The sequence below is a fragment of the Puntigrus tetrazona genome, chromosome 19 (genome assembly GCF_018831695.1).
Source record: "Puntigrus tetrazona isolate hp1 chromosome 19, ASM1883169v1, whole genome shotgun sequence".
Classification (NCBI taxonomy): Eukaryota; Metazoa; Chordata; class Actinopteri; order Cypriniformes; family Cyprinidae; genus Puntigrus; species Puntigrus tetrazona.
The window spans coordinates 8,113,481-8,131,787 of NC_056717.1; the positions used below are offsets into that span (position 1 = coordinate 8,113,481).

Sequence of the window (18,307 nt, forward strand, 5' to 3'; positions counted from 1 at the left end):
GAGACAAAACAGATCGAGACAGCAGAGCCAGCAAAAGAGCTTAAAACCGAGAGAGGGACGCCGAGAATGATGGGTCAGGTGTCTGCGGTGAGCTAGACGAGTGAGGGACGCTGCGGATGGAGGCTGAGACGCAGGCAGGATTGTCTAGTCAGTGGCTAATGACATCCCTCGTGACAGGTGCTGGCTTTCCCTACAGGCAGCTGGTTGATTTGCCAAACTCATCTCTTCGTCTTCAAAGGAATGAAGAGAGCAGATGTGACTCAATTCGGTTTGACAGCTCGAGAGGGTGGGAGAAAGCCAGGCAGCAACAGTCGACACATTCTATTACCTAAAGTAGGAATATTTCCAAGAGTACATTCTTCAAACCTCTTTCTCGCTGGCCTTGGCGGTGGGGGAGGACAACGCTTTGAGGTGTTTTAGCACGCTCCAAGCATTGATTAGAAGGGTCGCCGCAGCCAAGTCATGTGAAAGCAGGGCACTGTTTCCATGCCTGGTCTTCCAGGGGAATGTATTCGGTTAAATTAAGGTGAAAAAACACATTAGCTGTGTCCAAAGTATTAAAGTATTACAGCATCCATATACAAGTTCTCTTTGTGAAAGGCAAAGCATATTTAACTGAAAGGTATCAATTCTTACGCTTGCTCTCATGCTTGTGGTAACTACATCTTTCAGTTACAGTAGTTCAGCTATTTTCATAATAGTGCTGTACAACCAAAAGCTAATGCTAATGTTTTGGGCATTTTATTTATTGACCTTAGCATTTCTTGCACTATGTTCTACTTGTCTGACTTCATTCATCAATTTGCATCCTTAGGTGTGTTCAATATTGCATGCTGTTTAAGCACGTGCAGAAGCAGTAAAAATTACTGGACGTAGCACATCTGGCATGCTGGCTTTGTAATGTTACCTCATATTAATTACTTATGTCATTCCAAACCTGTAAGACCTTTATTAATCTTTAGAACACAAATTAAGATATTTTGTAAAAAATCTGAGAGCTCTGTGCATAGATAGCAAGGATCCTTACGCAATCATGGCTCAGAAATGTAGCAAGGAGATTGCTAAAATAATCCAGGTTCAACCGTAATGTTATAAAGCTATAAGAATGCTTTTTTTGTGCAAAGAAAACAAAAATAAAGACTTTATGGAACAATTTGTGTCATTTTTGAATAGAATAACATATGTAAACAACATAGGCGGTTTTGTGTCAGCTGCACCGTGCATGAATAAACGGTTTATGTTTACTAAGCTTTGATCTGAATGTAAACAATGTATCCACATACATACATGGCATGCCAAAATGGTGCTATAGGGTGACACAGAGAAGGATACAAAAAGTATTCTTGAAGTTTAACAACCGGGGGGAGGGGCAGAGAGAATGCATTGGAAATATCTTACTTTGTGTTCCAAAGACGAACGAAGACCTTACGACACAATTTTCATTTTTGAGTAAACTATCGCTTTAAGAATTTCTAGAAGTAGTAAGTCATCTGGGTACTTTTCAACTACTATGAATTTTGACATTATTCATCTAACATACCGTTTTTCCTGTTACAGTATGAAAGTAGACATTCAACTTGCATATAAATTGTTCTTACTCTATTATCAAACACTGGGCACTTGGCTAACTACCTTTTTTAAAACCATTCCAATCAAATACATTCACACTACCAAACCTGGATAAAAGTCTAAATATTGCAGACACACCAGCACTTCACACAGATCAGATTCTTGTCAATTCACCCCTAGTTTTCACCGATGTAAATGAAAACAGATTTGCCTTCGATTTTTGTTGTGATCTCCATTAGGTCTGCAAGTGGAAAATCAGAGCTAAAATAGGCAAGATTAGAAACATCTCTTCAGCAAGTCTAATAGTTATGGACCAACGTTTAATACTTCATTGTAATACTTATTAGTTCAAAACGCAAGCTCAAAGTATGAGCAATAGTAATGCTTGTCTTAGAAAGCACCATTAAAAAGCACGATGTGGATAATTCCAGACTAAAATGAAAAAAGAGCTGCAGCTACCTACTGTATAAATGCAAATTACTCAAATTAGCAGCTCTCTTATCAGTTCTGAACTCAAAGCCCCCAGACATAAACCGTTTAACCACTAGTGCTGCTCATCTAGATTAACGGGAATGATATATTCTGCATTCAAAAGCTTGCTGCAGTATCTTGGTAGTCCTAAGGCAAAAGGGAAAAAAGCATAAGGCTCAAATTGCTAGACCAGTATTCTCCCTGATGACAAACTGAGTATAATATGGAGTAAGGTTTTGTGACTGACTGATAATACTGACCATTGATTGATTAATCATCTTTTCAAATCTAATGTAACATTTTTGCAATTAGGAAGTTTTTATCCAAAGGCATTTACCCTGCATTCAAGCAATAGATATTTGAATTGAAATCATGACCTTGGTTTTTACTGGCATCATTCAATACCGTTACATGTAAGAGTTAAGCACAGTCACTAATGCATGTCGCGTCAAATTGCAGCTCTCACTGAAATGCATTTTCAGTCACTACAAATTGCCATCATGATGCCAATTATGCATATAGATTTAGATGCATCTAAAATACATCTATTCACTTTCTATTAGTCTCCTTTTAAAATTTTTGATTGGTATGCAATAAAATATCCATCATACCTCCAATTTTCCCGAATTACGTTTTCAATTGACACTCCGATACAAAAATGGCAATTGCTCTGGAACCCGACCCTTATTCTCAGTGAAAAGCTCTGATCTATGGAGAGGTGACTGAGTCACTGCTGCGTCCGCCGGCTGGGTTTGCTGCAGGGAGGCTGATACTGAGGTAACAGGATGGGTAATTAGGTTGGAAGTCTGAGTCTCGCAGAAAGACCCCTCGCCCTTCCCCTGCTAGACTTTCTTCAATCCTACTAAAATTAGAGCTGAGCCAAAGGCAAGGCACAACAACCGCGGAGGGTCAAACATGAGACCAGAGAGTGGAAGAGGAAGAAAACTGCAGGTTGGCAGGAGAGTATGAGCAAGCGAGGTGAATTACTAAGACCTGTAGAGAGCGAGAGAGAGAGAGGAAGGCAGAGACAGCCTGTGGTGGTCAGCGTTGTGACTAAAGCACAAGGGACGTGTGGGAAGCCTACGGCTCGGTAAAGAGCACACTTCCCCACCCCCACGCCTCCTTCCGAGGCAACTATTTAACATAAAAATTGATTTATATCGAGCCCCAAATTGCTTCCGAGGGATTCGCTCCCGTGGAAGCGCAGACAGGGGTCTGGAGTCAAGTGTGTGAGCTAATGAGGCCCAGGGTTTCCATGTGAACAGGAAGGAAGAGAAGCAGCGTGCGCGGACACGTCCACGTGGTCTGCAGCAGTGACCTGTGACAGACCGTTGGGTTTAAACTACATTCCCAACAAGAAACGATCTTTAAAAGGTGATTCTGGGGTTAGCTTGAGGAGGCGGATTCGCTTGGAAACACTAACGATAAAAAACATAAACTGCATCAACTGCAACTACTTTCCACATGAAAACGCTCCTGAGGCTTTGCTGCCATTTCAGTCTCACTCAGAGCTAACATATTGGCAGCAGACCAGTGAAGAGGAAGGATGAGAGCGGGCGGATTTGTACCATCGGCGTGGGTTGTAGGTCAAAATGAGAACGGTTTCCTTTTTAGTCATTTAGCTTTGCCAAACTATGCTCTGAAAACACAAGGATGGAAGCAATTACTCATCTATAAATACATGAAGACTCGATGGAAAGCTTCTTCTGCAACAACAAGAGTTCATCACCAAATTTATACTGTAAATGTGGCACGGAAGTGCTTCTCAAGTGCCATTTTAGTAGCTTTACACAGACTGTTCAATACAGCTCAGAGGTGGCATGAATGCATTTACATGAGAAACTACAATTGTATACTGAGGTGTGTTGAAGTAGGCATCATTTAGCTGGGATTTTATGCAGCATTGCATCCGAGCAGGCACAGAGCAGCCTTAACTTGGCCCTGTGAAGACACCATAAGACATGATACTTCCTCTTGAACTTAATGCTTGTTGAGCACAGCCAAAGGGCAGACCGGCGCCTACTTCCCTTCAAGCTGTGTATTGCCCTGCATGTCTCATTGATTCTCATCTGTTGCACCAGATACCTGAGCACACTCACATTAAACACACATTCCATTAAAAACACCACAATTGCTCAACAGACCCTGCTTACATCAAGGTTTGATCTAAACATAGCTTTCTAAGTGCCCGGCTCGTGAAAGCACAACCTCGTTGTGCATTAAAAGAATTCAAAACTAAATGGGAGTCTTCAATTATTCATGAGGGCCGCATGATGCACATCTTATTCATCCTTATTGGTTTCAAAACATGCTCAGCGCAGCAACCAACAGCACAAGTAGTTATTACACAGACAGTCTGAATGTTGCTTGCACTTACAATGGAAGTCTATGGGGAATCCATACAACAGCTGCCTCACGGACATCCACCGCAAACACATTTCTGCTGATTTTACAATCTGAGTTATGAGCCAGCACGATTTTCTGTGGTAATCGGCATGCAACAGATGTTATTCATACAGCTTAAACAAAGGTTTTTTTAATCACAAGTCTTCAACCCTGTTCCTCATCACTGCAATAATGTTGAAAACGACTGTGGACATTATAGTGAACTCTTTCAATCCCATAATGCACCTCATTTACATGCGTACAGTAGTCATGTGTAGACTATGGCTAGCCAATGGAGAACACCTGTGTTACCAGTCTTATTACCAAAAAGTTAAATTGCCCAACTCATTTGTTTTTATTCAAGGGGCTATGTAAGGGATATAATCTATGGAAATTCTGAATGAGAATATAAGGGCTGTTTAAAGCTCCAACTTGCCTCAACACACCTGTGTGGAGGTTTCTAATATGCCTAGTAAGACATTGATTAGCTGGTGTGTTTAATTTGGATTGGAGTTAAACTTTGAATTTCAGCCCCTTGTATAGGGTGGGATGGTTTGGATACAGACCAAACATCCTGCAAAGTCTATTTTCAACCTGCTTCAACAAACCTGCCTATGATTCTCAAGTGATCCTGAATACCTTGATTAGCTGGTTCCGGTGTGTTTAAATAGGGTTAAAGCTGAACTCCACTGGCCAGTAATTCTTCAAAAACAGGGTTGAAGACTTTTGCTTTAAAAGCACAAAGGTTTCATGGCTAAAAACAAAAAATGAAGACAAGGAAGCAACCAAATCCTAAAATTAAACCGTCAAGTTACAATCCTATCTGAGAAAAAGATGGTAACCGATTGAGTGCACTGCTTCTTTAGCATTCAAGAAGTTATTGCACTGCACATTTTATTATATACCATTTATATTATATTTTTATACATTTTATTTTACCATCATTCATTGCTGAATTTGAGTCCATTGCAGCCCATTCTGAAACCCTGAGGACAAGCCATCAAGAGACATGAAGACAAACAATGAAAAACACACACATAGGAGCCACTTCTTGAATTTAGTTTATTTTTGACATTACAAAACAGGTAAAAAAAAAAAACCATCTGTGAAGTATTCTCTTTGTAGTCAAACATAATTTGCAGGCTGTGTGTATGCGAGTGCTCTGGTACTCGGTGCATCCAAAACAAGTTTGAATGACTTTCAAACGTAAAAACATTTTCTTAAAAATTCTGTCCGCTCCCTCAAGTCACCAAATGCTTTCTCTGACCCCAAAGGCTTTAGTTTGCTTATACTGAGATAAGGCCAACAGCTAGGCACTTCAATAAGCTCAAACTCAGTTCAGTTGCACTGTAAATACAGGCTCATCAATCTCCTTAGGAAAACAAAAGAATTCAGACTCCCAGCACATGCATTTCATCACTAATCCCAAGCAACTCCCATGGTTTCCTGACATTGTGTTAGGTGCGTCTGCTGATGTGGATGTTGGAAAACATGCAATGGAATGTTACTTTAGCGACGGCCAAGGTGGAGGTGTCCAACTTTTAGTCCTAGAGGACTACGGATTACTGGAGCCAGATTCCACATGGATTTATTCAATTCATTTTCATCAGAGCACACTGAGAGAGACCTTTAGGAGGCTTAGTTATTACCAGCATTTCACACTAAAGGAGGTGGCCAGCGGCCACAGTACTCCAGGACACGAGCCAGAAACAGTCACAACTCCTCCCTGTGCACTCAAAACCCTGACTCCCTGGAGAGCATGTACTGGTTAGGTGTGAAACTAGCAAAATAGCCATGCAAGAAGACAGACCGTCAGTGGTGTAAGTGTTTTGCATTTCATCTGCATTCGCAAAGCCATGCTTCCTGTTTTCAGCATGCACAATGTGTGTTAAGAGGAAAGAGCTGCCAAGCCACAATCCCCCAGTTTCAGACTGCCACACATGCCTTGCACATTACCCCAGAGGCATTCCCCCAGCAGCTGTAGGCCACGCATGTCCGACGCAAACAGATATGGCCGTGTAAACAAAGAGCCATTAAGTACACACAGTGGGTTTGAACACTTCCTCCTCCTTGAGAGTAGTTTTTGTTACCCTCCCTCCAGCATCTGTGTGGGAAATGAATTAAATATTTCCATTGTCTGCTTTTGCGATTTCTCATTACAGTGAAGTCTGCATACAAACCGGTCAACCTCCTACCCACACACACACACACTCATTTCCAATTGTTCGATGGCACTTGAGCGGTGGCTGATGCTTATTAAAATCTGTGCAGAGGACTGATTTGTCTCTAATGCAATAAGGCATTAGTCCTGTTAGCCAGTCGGCAACCACTGGCGGCTCTGCAGGGGGACGGACACACTGTCAGCAGCGGTAATTGGTCAGAATGACGGGCTCAAATCCTGTGTGTGCTGGAGGGGAGGAGGGGGTGAGCAAGAGATGGAAGCTACAATGATATACTCTGACAGCAACACAGACACATGCCCAGCGCCAAACACAGCGAGCATTAGAAAAAGCAGAGTTTACGGTAAGCTCTCATTTAGGACAAAATAAGACCTTTTTCCACAAGGTAAAAATGTTTATATGATTTAGATCAACTGTTACGCTACACTACTGCAAAGCCCTGGAGCCTTCTGCGCTTGGTTCATCAGACGCAAGATTCATTTGTGATTCATACAAACTGCAAGAGAGCTCCACCAGCACAAACCCATTCAAACATATCTACTCAAGAGCACAATGAAAATTACCATGGCAATTAACGGACAAAGTCTGTGCTAAGAGATAGGGTCCGGACAGCTCCAAATTAGCATGTACGTTCCTCCGAGCGAGGAACCGGGGAAGACATGCTTGTCTTGCAGAATAAAGCACTGGAGTATTGTCTGAGGTAGACGTCTGGAGAGCCCGGACAGAATTTTTTGAGCTTGTTAAAATGATTTCTTGGCCAACATGAGCAAAAGTAGTCAATTTAAAGACGAAGTAAAGTATGCTTAGAAAGCACTTGATGAGGTGAACAGTAAAGAGAAACTTTCAGTACAGAGAAAATGACCTTGCGTTACGACTGGAGAGCCAGTGTAAACAGCACCAAGAACTCAAGCTTTAAACCATTAAGAGGTTGCTGGTTCAAACTTTAGCCGACAGGGCCATCGATTTCTGCCATTCCACACTGTTCAGAAGCCGTTCAGTCAGACTGTCCATGGTTCCTTAAAGGCAGCTGGTGTTCAAAGGTAAGACTGCTCTTACACTGCGAATAAACGCTTGTCTTTTCCTGTAGGAGAATTACAAGTCGATCAGCAAAGCAAGCAAGAGGGAGGAACACACACACACACCTCAGACATCTAAATCATCTACCATGATGAGTCCATTCATCACATTAAGCCACTGGAGCTACCAGTAATTACAGAGATGAGTAAATAGTGGAAACCGGAAGCAAGCCCATTAGGGCAGTGCAACTTTGTGCCATTTAGCGCTTCTTGCAGAACATGCAGATTTGGAAAGCTTCGACTCATCAGAATTAAGATGGACTAAAACTACAGAGAACAAACAAAAGTATCAACTTTTCTTAATGGACGGGCATTGATGCATGTTTGCAGTTTCAGTGGAAAAGAACTGACCTGAGAGGAGGTCTGACATTCGATTAAATGTTCCAATTTCCAGGAATTGCTAGGCATCACAACCTAGGGAAGAGAGAACGCTATGAGCGAACAACCAAACATTGCTATGACAAAAGTATTTTGTATTGAGGAAGCTCATGCAATCTGCCAAGTTTGAGTCATGCAACTCAAGCTTTTCCAGGTATCTTTTTCAAGTAGGACATTTGAGTTTTTCCAATACGTTAAACAAATCGCAAAAGAAAAAAAAAAAACAGGAGCAGCATTACAAACATAGATGGATCAAGATTTGACACTGAGCACTTTTAGCATGAGTTGCATTATAATTCTGCTCTAAAATGTTAGTACAGAAATATTATTATAAGCAAAATCTATTACTGCGTGTTTGTACATATTTTTTTCCACTTTACTTTTATATTTTTAAAACGATTGAATCTTTTAAATCATTGCACGCTGTTACCAAACAGTTTTAAGTATATAAATGTAACACTACTCACGTACAAATTTAGGGTTAGGGTTACCTTTACAATGCTGCACTTAAAGTTTAACAGTCCTCTCCTGTCCTCTTTACTAAAAGCAGCCAACTTGTCTTTGCATCAGTCTTGACAAATATGGGCCCCTGCATAACTTAACTTTTAAATTCAAATTATTTCAGGCTGTAATACATTTCCCATTCTTAGTGAGATCAAAAATAAAATGTCATTCAAGAAAAGTTTAATACATACCCAAGCATCGAATGCTTTAGTTCTCTCTATAGACATTAGGAAGCTATCCAGGTTATTTTAAAGAGCACAGGTCTTACCTCTAGGGTCCTTTTTAAGTATAAAAAGAGAGAGAAACATTAAAGGTGTGCTTTTAATTGTCAAATCAAACACTTTAAACAGACTCCTTTAGTGTAGTTTACGTCTTCAGACTACATGCATTGTTTTAAATTTAAAATCTGTTTTTGAAGAGGAAGAAAGGTTGGAACCGAAGGTTATGAGTTATTTAAAAGGCCATTTCAGATTTTATGAAGACAAAGAAAAATAAACCAGGTTAAAGTTTCATAAAAAACAATCTAGGCTTTATTGACATCTGCTGCAAAACATGTTTTGGACAGATTTAGTTACCTATTTAGGCAAGCTTACACAAGTCATTCTGCATTTTATGGAGAGGATACAAATACTAAATGGCAGTAAAGTACAGTTTGGATGTAGGTTGTTTTTTTTTTCCTTTTTTAAATTATGTACAATAGAGTCGGTTTTAGCTGCAGTATCCCTTTACATAAGAAAGAGATGACCCTTGTGGAGATTGTTGTCCAAATCCTTTTTTAAGCAGTTTGTGCATGCAGTTTATATAGCATGGTGCCATCCATGATAATCTGACTTTGATGATTTTTTTTCCTTTTAAACATAAGTTGCCAAACATGGGTTATTCTACAGAACATTTTTAAAAAAGAAAAGTAACATCTTATTTTAACAAATTAAGGATTTGAGGACATTCCATCTCAACAGCGTCTAATTGGGCTATATTTCAAAACTCTAAAAGATACAAGGAAAAATATTGAGGCCTAAATCTACATTTACAGCTTTTAAAACTATTTAAATCAAATGAGGAATAATCAATGGCTGTTGGAAATACCATTAAAAGACATTTTTGCATTTCAGTAATTTATATTCCTTATTACAAAACAAACATTACGTTTAGGGTCTTTTTGATATGCTAGTATTAAACAGAATTTTGAAATGTAGCCTACATGGGAATCTGCAACTGCACCTCAGCAGAGTTTTTAAAGGTAACACAAATTAAAGTGGCGTCCTGAGACACATAAAAAGTGGCTGTACAGTTGTTAGGCTTTACCTTTCAGCTAAATACTTTTCCAAATCATTGGAACAAATGTTTACCATCGACAAATGCAAAAAAGCAAGGGTAGGTATGAGCAGAGGAAGAGATATCGGCAAAACCAAAAAACAAATCAAACAAACAAAAACAAAAAACAGCCATGTTTAAACTCTAATCCTTCTAAAGGTTATGTTGATTCTTGAGGCATTCAAATGCCATTCGGTCAAGTTTCTTTAAAAAAGTCCGGAGTAAAAAACACAAAACAAAAAAAAAAAAAAAAAAAAAACTAAAAAACAAAAAAACCAAACAGACAATTACTTTTGTCGGGTAGCTTAAAGCGTGAGCTGCCATGGGAGACAGTTGTCATGGCGACGCGTTGGGTGACGTTCCACTAATCAGACTTAGTATCGTCCATAGGGGTGTTCCCTTAACCCAGGCTTAGTCTGTCTCTGAGTGGGAGCTTTTCCTCCGCCAGCAGGGCGCGGTGTCCCATTCCAGTCATCTTGAGCTGCGGAGCAAACAAACAGTGGAACTGTGTAAAACAGCAAGGAAACTATAGCTCACCAAAAGCTAATGTAAATGAATGACCTTCATTAAGCCCCACCAAGTCTTTCAGAATGCCTACTTCCATACTTGTATTTTGGCTTGCATATATATGCGCGCCAAAATACATGACAAGTGTGGTATGTCCACATTCATAGTATTCAAAAAGCCATATACTATTAAAGAGGTACATTCTGTGTAATATGTAATAAAGTTGCAAGTATTAACTAGATGGTATGTGATTTGACACAGCCAGTGTAACAGGCTTTATTTACAAGTAGACAATAACATTACTCAGGACTCATAGGCAGTAATACTTCCATAACCATCTAAAAATGTAGGAACCATTCTGCTCAGTAAAACCAGTGTTATGAATTGTAACATTGTCCTTAGCCTTGAAGTAATTACAACAAATGATTGAAAAACAACAGATTAAGTGACCAGAAAACTAAATTTACCGTAGTTTTCATAGCCTTCCTGTGTCTCTCCATGTCCATAGTCATAGTATTCTGGTTCTCTGAAAAAAACAAAACAAAAAGACATACAAGTACAAACACTGTTCAAATGAACAACTCTTGCACAAGAGAACCTGGCCTGAATTTCCTAAAATAACCAAGCCAAGAACATTACGCTTTTAAGACACTGGGATGTTTCCAAAAAGCCTCCATAAACCACAGTAATTATAAGAGAAGTTTGTCTTTTAAAAGGAAACTTGCACTTTCCATGTCTCAAACCAAAAGAATAAATATAAAAAAAAAAAAATTAAAATATATATATATATATATATATATATATATAACACAAATACATAGACATAAAATAATAATAATAACAATAATAATGCACTAATTACTTACGCTTGTGGCTGATTGTAGTAGCTGTCATAGGATTCATAGCCTGCCTCTGTGTAGCTCTCATCATAAGACTGGAAAGAAGGAAAAAAGTCAATCCACAGCAACAAACTTTAAAGCTACCTTTTAAAAGCAAATTCTGAAAATATCTAATAAAGAAACATACATATTCTTCATACGAGTCCTGGGTCGGAGGGTGTGGGGGTGGCGGAGGGGGCATCCTCTGAGACGCAGGGGCGGGTGGACGAGCACGGTTGGAAGCTGCTCCTCTGGGCGGCTGGGCTGATGGTCCTCCTCTACCTGCAGGCGCTCCCCTTACTGCTCCACCTCGAGGGGGTCCACCACGACCACCACGTGGGGGCATGCCACGACCCCTACGAAAGACAGTGTTAAGCTCTTCAAGTCTTACAATCTGTCTGAATGCAAATCCAGCTAACAATGAGTCAATTAGTCTATTAACAAAAAGGTGCATGCATTAGTGTGGGTACCTGGGTACTCCAGGAGGAGGAAGACCTCCACGGCCTCTGATTGGTGGTCCTCCTCGGCCTCTGCCCCCATGTTCCTGACCACCATTTAGGAACTTCATCTCCATGAATTGCTCCTGGCAAATCTCATCCATCATGTCCTGTGAGACGGGCACATAGCTTACTAACACGTCGATTTCCACAAGTACATTGGGACACGCAAATGGTAGCAGCCAAGAGTTAGACAGCAGCACGAAGAGAAACCTAAGCTTTACATACACGGCCATTAGCCGCAGTGCACAAAGGTTAAAGTCGTTTACAGCAGAAACGCAGTTTAGCGAAACCTTTCAGTCACATAGTTTAGACAGAAGTGAGCTTGAAAACAACCAATTTATCAGATTAAATATTAATCTGCCACCACGGGCAGAGCAAGTGGAGACGCAATCCAACAATGCTGGCGGTGTAGCCCATTTGTAATTCATAAATCACAGCACTGGAAACAGAAAGCTTAGACAAAGCATGATTTCTGGGATGGCCTTAAATCTAGAGCAGATTTCTGAGTACTTACAGGGAACAAGAACTTTTTGATCTCCTCCATGGCATGCGCCATACGCACATATGCCTCAGGAACAGGAGCAAACACCTCAATAAACACATGAAGCTCCATGGACAAGTGTGCATACTTCGGCTCTCCACTCTTCCTCAAGCCCTCCTCCTGAAAAACAAAGGTAGTTCAGCAGATCCACTTTACCCTTAGTTTCTCATTTAACCTTCATTCACACGGCAAGACAATAAGAACGCCATGTATCAAATAGCCTAGAATCATCCTTCATTTCTTTAGAGCCCTTTTAGAAATCCAGCAACAAAAGTGGGTGCCCCTGGTATAAGTCATTCTTGTAACACTCAAACTTTTGAAAAGAACCTCAATAACGCTTTACCTTGGTTTTGTCCCTCATGGATCCTTTCCCCAGCACAGAGATCTTAGCGCCAGTCTCCTCCTGCAGTCTCTTGATTGTGTTCCCCTGTGGTCCAAGGATCTTCCCAACAAAGTTAAACTGCACAAAAGCAACAGAAAATTAAATATTAAACCCACATCGTTTGAAGAATTCTACAGTGCCTCACTTAGCCTGACTGAACTTGTTTTCAAGGACTAAAAGCTCAATAGTTTTGATCTTCCTGAGCAGGACGAGATTAAATGGAATGCATGGAGATCAAAGGCCAGAGTCGTGCGCTGCTCGACACCAAAGCGAGGGGCAACATTAGGCAGTCTGGGAACTCACGCATGAGGGCACTCAGCTAAACTGGAGGGGGGGGGATAATATCACACTCAGGAGGCAACAAAACATCTGTTTCTTTGAACAAACAAAGACGAGTGCCACTATGGAAAAGTTAAGTCCAACATTTCAAAATCAAAGTCAGTCAGCAGGGAGAACCTATATATTTGCGGATAAATATATCCGTGTACAGCTGATAGGTGCAAGCCAAGTCATAAGCAAAGATCTCCCTTCATGTGTTGCCTCTAAGACAAACTCTGTTCACACAACGCACATCCTTTAAAATCAAATCTAAGAAAAAGCTTACAGTAAACCGTTCTAAAAAGAAACTCTTCAATTGGACTCGAGAAGCATAATCAGTCAGGCAAAACTTGCATACCAATCTGATATTCACGTAATGGCTAAAAAGGGGGGGGGAGCAGCGCTCAAGATTGGATTCTGGGAAGAAGCGGAGAAGTAAAATGTTACTTTTAGCTCGTCTCAACTGATCTGCCAAGCAAACTTTAAAGAATAAACAAGGTCACACTCCCAATAAAACAACAGAGGACTCAACGAAACAGTCTGATCACATCTGGCAGGTAAACGCATCACGGGACGCACACCAAAAAAAAAAAAAAAAAAAGCTCATTTAGAAAGATAGATTACAGGCCTTATGCAGGTTTCAACGTATCAATATTTTGCACAATTGTTGAAATATGCCTCAGGTGAGAGCCAACCCACTATTTCCCTCTTTACCAGTCATTTCCAATACCAATGCATTTACCTCCATGAAACAAGTTCTACATTCCTTGAACTTCTTGTACCCCTCAAGGATCCTTAGGCGACCTCTGCTTGCACCGAGGTGTTACACATTCATTCTGAATAAGTGGACACGTAGCGGAGTAAACCAGCACAGCACGCGCTCCCAAACAGCACAGAGACACTCACCTTAGGGTACTGTTTGACTGGTATGAGAACCCGTTCCTTCAGTTTGATGTTTTTCTGGGTGAAGAGGTCCAGATAGCTTTCTGTGTCTTTCTCAGTCTCTCCTTTCTCAACCCTCTCAATTTCTAAAAGAGGGGGAAAAAAATAAAATCAGGCATCAGAACCGAACATTTAAATATAAAAACTAAAGCAACTTGATATATACACACTTCAGCAATCACTGCTTAATCGGCTATTACATGCACGAAACTCAGCAGCTAGAAACAGCTGCACAAGTTTTGACTTCCACTTCAGACAAGGGGGTCAGAAAATGTATGCATTTCAAGAACCAAGGTCTAAACCCCAAGAATCGGTAACCCGATTCAAACCTACAAGACTGCATCATTGAAACATTACAAACCGGATAAGAAGCTGATGTTTACAGGTCTGGATTATTTTCTCTAGCAATCTCTGGGTGATTTTACAACAATGCCCAATGCACTCCTGAGACTTAAGTGGCGCTTGCTTCAGGTTGCAAAGAAAAGTGCTTGCTTCAAAGACTGGCAGCAAACCCCATCAATCAATAGACTCGGCTTTTTAAGGGCTTTTCACTGCAAGCCTGATGCTAAACAACGAACATGCCTCCAAAGGTAACTTAAGGAACCGATCTGCTAATATAAAACCACAAAACACGGTTAACCTCCCACTAGACTGATGATATAAGACATGTGGCGAAACGAGGCCAGGAAAAGACATTTCCTACACTAAAAAAACCCATTTCATCTCCAGATGCAACACTTCCCACACTAAAGGCGCATATGGTCCGGAGCATGTTTTTTATTACTACGACAAATCTCAAACTTAAGGCATTCAGCCGTCTTCAATTTCATCTGATCAGACTTGGACGATTTCACCTAAAGCTTTCCAGACCTTTCAGTCTAGACAAACACGATAAGCGCATGTAGGCTGAGACTCGACGCGTACAAAGAAACGCCACGTTGACCCCCTTTGATACGGAGCCCTCCTTATAAAAAATAAATCAATAAAAAACACAAAGGGCGGCGTTTTTAAAATTTAAAAATAAACCGTTTAAACGCGATTGTAATGCGACAGCCATTTTTAATATCTTACTGAAATATTGCCAATTTCTGAACTCATTAAAAGGGTGATTTACTGTGGTAAAGTTGTATAAAACGCGCGATCGGGTTCAAAAGTTTCCACTTCGTTTAACGCGCGGCGGTTAAAGCAAACCAACACGCGGCTCAAAGGCAGCACTGAAGCGGAAACGGGACCGCTGCCAGGGGGATGATGGGGGCACAACTCTACAGCACTACGCGTTTTAACGGAGAGGGGCACGGCGGAACAACATCGTCCAGCACAAGCGGAGTTTGTCTCTCCGAGAGAGAAAAAAAAGCATTAACTACAGGCGAAAAATGGCTCCGGCAGCACGTGCCCGGCTCACCCCCCGCGAGCCGAAGCGAGACTTTGTAACGGTCGCCCCGCGTCCCACGAACCAGCACAGTCGATCCTCGGCGTCTAAGCACAACTACGGCGCATCTGCATCGCAAAAAAGTTCCCGGGCCGGATCCCCGCGCCCCCTCGCCCTCGTTTTCGCAAAAAACGACGGCGTTTACCTGCTGTGATAAGTTTCATGGCGTGCGTGAACGACGCGTCCAGGCTGTCGCGCTCCGCCAGCAGCTGCGGGAGGTATTTGTTCTCGTTCTCCATGTCGAGTTTCTTAGTTGAGGAAGGTTTAGAAACCAAACGTCCGAGGGCGAAACTATTTCGGTATCCACTTCCTGCGAGAGGCGAAGCGAGGCGCGAACACGCAGGCGACGGCGGGGGGACTGAGTAGCAATGGCTCCTGCTCTCCGGCGCGGGGCTAGAAACAGATGAACAAAAGCTCGAGAGCGGCGCAAATGACTTGAGCTAGCGGAAATTACGTCACGGAGCGAGCCGTGTAGGACCGCCCACTTTGATCTGAAAGTTTTTGGACTGTAATGCATACAAAATTGCGTGAGCCTTGGGAAGAGGCTGCCAGCTCCGTGCAGTGTGTATACACCATATATAATCGTATATATCCGAAATTAACTTTTTTTTCATACTATCTTGTTTATGTTAAATTATTTCGGTTTAATAGCAATGAAAATAACATATTCGTCGTTATTAAAGTGACATTATTGACCTACACAGAGGAACCTTTGTATATTATATCTGAACTCTCTCACACACACACACACACACACACATATATATATATATATATATATATATATATATATATATATATATATATATATACGCATATATATAAGTTTAGTATACATCACACACACACACACATATATATATATATATATATATATATATATATATATATATATATATATATATATATATATATATCACATACAAACATGTTACATGTATACGCCTCAGTTTAGACATGATTCTGATACAGTATTATTGGTGCTCTCCTCATACAAAAATTATCTATGTTCTTCCAGTAAATATAAATCTGCTATGCATGAATTAATATGCTGTTATGCTGTCTGGTTCTTGGAGACATCCACAAACGTTTGCATAAGCTTCTGGGCTCATCTATGTGGTAAATTATGAAGGGATGGCGCACGGCGCATAATATAACGTTTGCTGCCCTCCATTGGACGGAAAAGGGTTTGCGGGCGAAGCACTGGACGGTATCAGCATCTCCTGATGCTATTAAAACCGCAAACGCAAACTTGATCAGTCGCGTATCCTTTGATTTATAAATTACAGTTTCATTAATTCACGTGTTTATTTATTTTACCCTGGCGCAGTCTCGTGCTCTCTGATCCGCCGGTCTGTTTTGACTTAGAGGAACATATGCTGTACTTTTACACCGCTCTTCCTTTATACGCATCTCTTAGATGTAAACGCAGACGTGCTTGTTTTCCTCCATCTCTCAGCTCCTCCTCTACTACAAACACAGCCTCTCTCTGCCAGCGCCGGGGAGCAGCGAGGTCAGCCGTATAGCTCAGCGTTGCTCGGAGGCCAGTGAAACCTTTTTGTCCGGCGAAAGCTTTCAGAACTGTCACACCTGCTTAGGCCTTTAGCACCACTACACCACTAGCACCGCCCTCCGCTCCCCTTTACCCCTCAGCCTCGCTCAGGGTTAACACACTCTGTTTGTGCATGTCAGACTATTCAAACTCATAACGAAGTGGCTGCTGACCGCTATGGCCTTTGAGCTCGGCGAGCGTATACAGTACATTCCTCTCTTTTTCTTCCCTGCCGCCTTTCTCTCTCTCTCTTAACAAGGCCTTTGTGACTGTAGACTTCACAAAGCTGTGTGTGGTCCAGTGCTGTTTGATGGCTAAAGCTGCCATCTGCATTAGCACATAAAAATAAATGTCATAGGCTATTGTTATTTGCTTGTTTTGCTGCATAGTGCTGTTTGTTTCCTTGTTGATATCAATTCCCTGACGTTTCTTTTAAAACTTAAAAGAGTTTAATATAATCAGGCGAGCTGTTTCACATCTCGCTTTGTTCCCTTTAAACTTCTTTCTCATCTTCTCAGCACCTGCTGGCAGGAAGGGTATGATAATACACCTTGTGACCCGAGGCAAACGCTTGAAATTTCCTTCAAAATCTGGTGTAACAACACATTTAACAAATCCCTTCTGCTCTGTTGATAACTGAGAAATGGCGCCTTAATTATGTTCAGAAAACATGCATGCGAAAATACAAACATTGGGTATTAGGTACTGAAATCCGGAGAAGAACACACTTCTGGTTCACCATTAGCTAATCAATAACTTCCCAGAGAACCGAGAAGCTATTCACAGTTACATTATTAATGAGAATAACGCGTGATTCATTTTGAAGTGTAGATCGTGGAAACCCAGCAGCAATGACTACAGTATTACCAAATCTGGCAGATGATTTGGAAATGTATTCTAAAGCGGAAAAAAGCATGACAACTCCATGACAACAACACAAGTGTGTGTAGTTTCTATGGAAGCCTGTTTCCGCCACCGAATAAAAAAAAAATCAGGTTTGCATCTCGCAATTCTGACTTGCAGTTGCAAGTTTATATTCCGACAAATAAAGCCGACAAAAAATTGTATCAAGCAATTTGGAGAAAAAAAGTCTGAAATGTGAGATAAAAAGTCACAATAACCTTTATTTTTTTTCAGTGGCAGAAACAGGCGTCCAAAGGTTTCTCAGTAGTTCTGGTATGAAAGAAACAGTGTCTGATTTAACAAATGAATTAGTTTCTTGTTAGCTAGTTATAGTAGTTATTGTGTGAACCTGTGTAGTCATTAGCGATATAACAGCTCAATCTAAATTGTTACTCGTACAGTAGCATGATAAACTCACCGAGCAAGTAATCAAGCCATACGAGAAAGCTCCCATGGTTTTATTAACTGCTGGTGTGTT

At 41.0% G+C, this 18,307-nt stretch overlaps 1 protein-coding gene across 3 annotated transcripts; it reads right to left on the reverse strand.

The window, feature by feature from the left end:
• Positions 1-5,468: 5,468 nt before the first annotated feature.
• khdrbs1b (KH domain containing, RNA binding, signal transduction associated 1b) lies at positions 5,469-15,790 on the reverse strand. 3 transcript variants are annotated; one of them, XR_006247052.1, is made up of 11 exons: positions 15,520-15,790; positions 13,910-14,031; positions 12,647-12,763; positions 12,277-12,423; positions 11,733-11,869; positions 11,411-11,618; positions 11,251-11,318; positions 10,852-10,910; positions 10,169-10,358; positions 8,033-8,095; positions 5,469-7,686 (listed from the first exon to the last, which is right to left on the reverse strand). XR_006247052.1 is itself a non-coding variant. In XM_043217747.1 (9 exons), exons 1-9 carry the CDS (start codon positions 15,611-15,613, stop codon positions 10,252-10,254), a joined length of 1,059 nt encoding a protein of 352 aa, XP_043073682.1. In that variant the 5' UTR covers positions 15,614-15,778; the 3' UTR covers positions 9,065-10,251. The 3 variants fall into 3 exon arrangements, 1 of the variants encoding a protein (XP_043073682.1); XR_006247051.1 differs by lacking the exon at positions 5,469-7,686 and having other exon boundaries at positions 8,032-8,841; positions 15,520-15,778; XM_043217747.1 differs by lacking the exons at positions 5,469-7,686; positions 8,033-8,095 and having other exon boundaries at positions 9,065-10,358; positions 15,520-15,778.
• Between the last annotated feature and the right edge of the window lie 2,517 nt (positions 15,791-18,307).

Coding starts and splice junctions, on each gene's coding strand:
- khdrbs1b (XM_043217747.1), bottom strand. CDS start 15,613: ATGGAGAACGAGAACAAATACCTCCCGCAGCTGCTGGCGGAGCGCGAC. Junction 14,032..15,519: donor CATGAAACTTATCACAGCAG/GTAAACGCCGTC, acceptor CCCCTCTTTTAG/AAATTGAGAGGGTTGAGAAA. Junction 12,424..12,646: donor CCATGAGGGACAAAACCAAG/GTAAAGCGTTAT, acceptor TTTGTTTTTCAG/GAGGAGGGCTTGAGGAAGAG.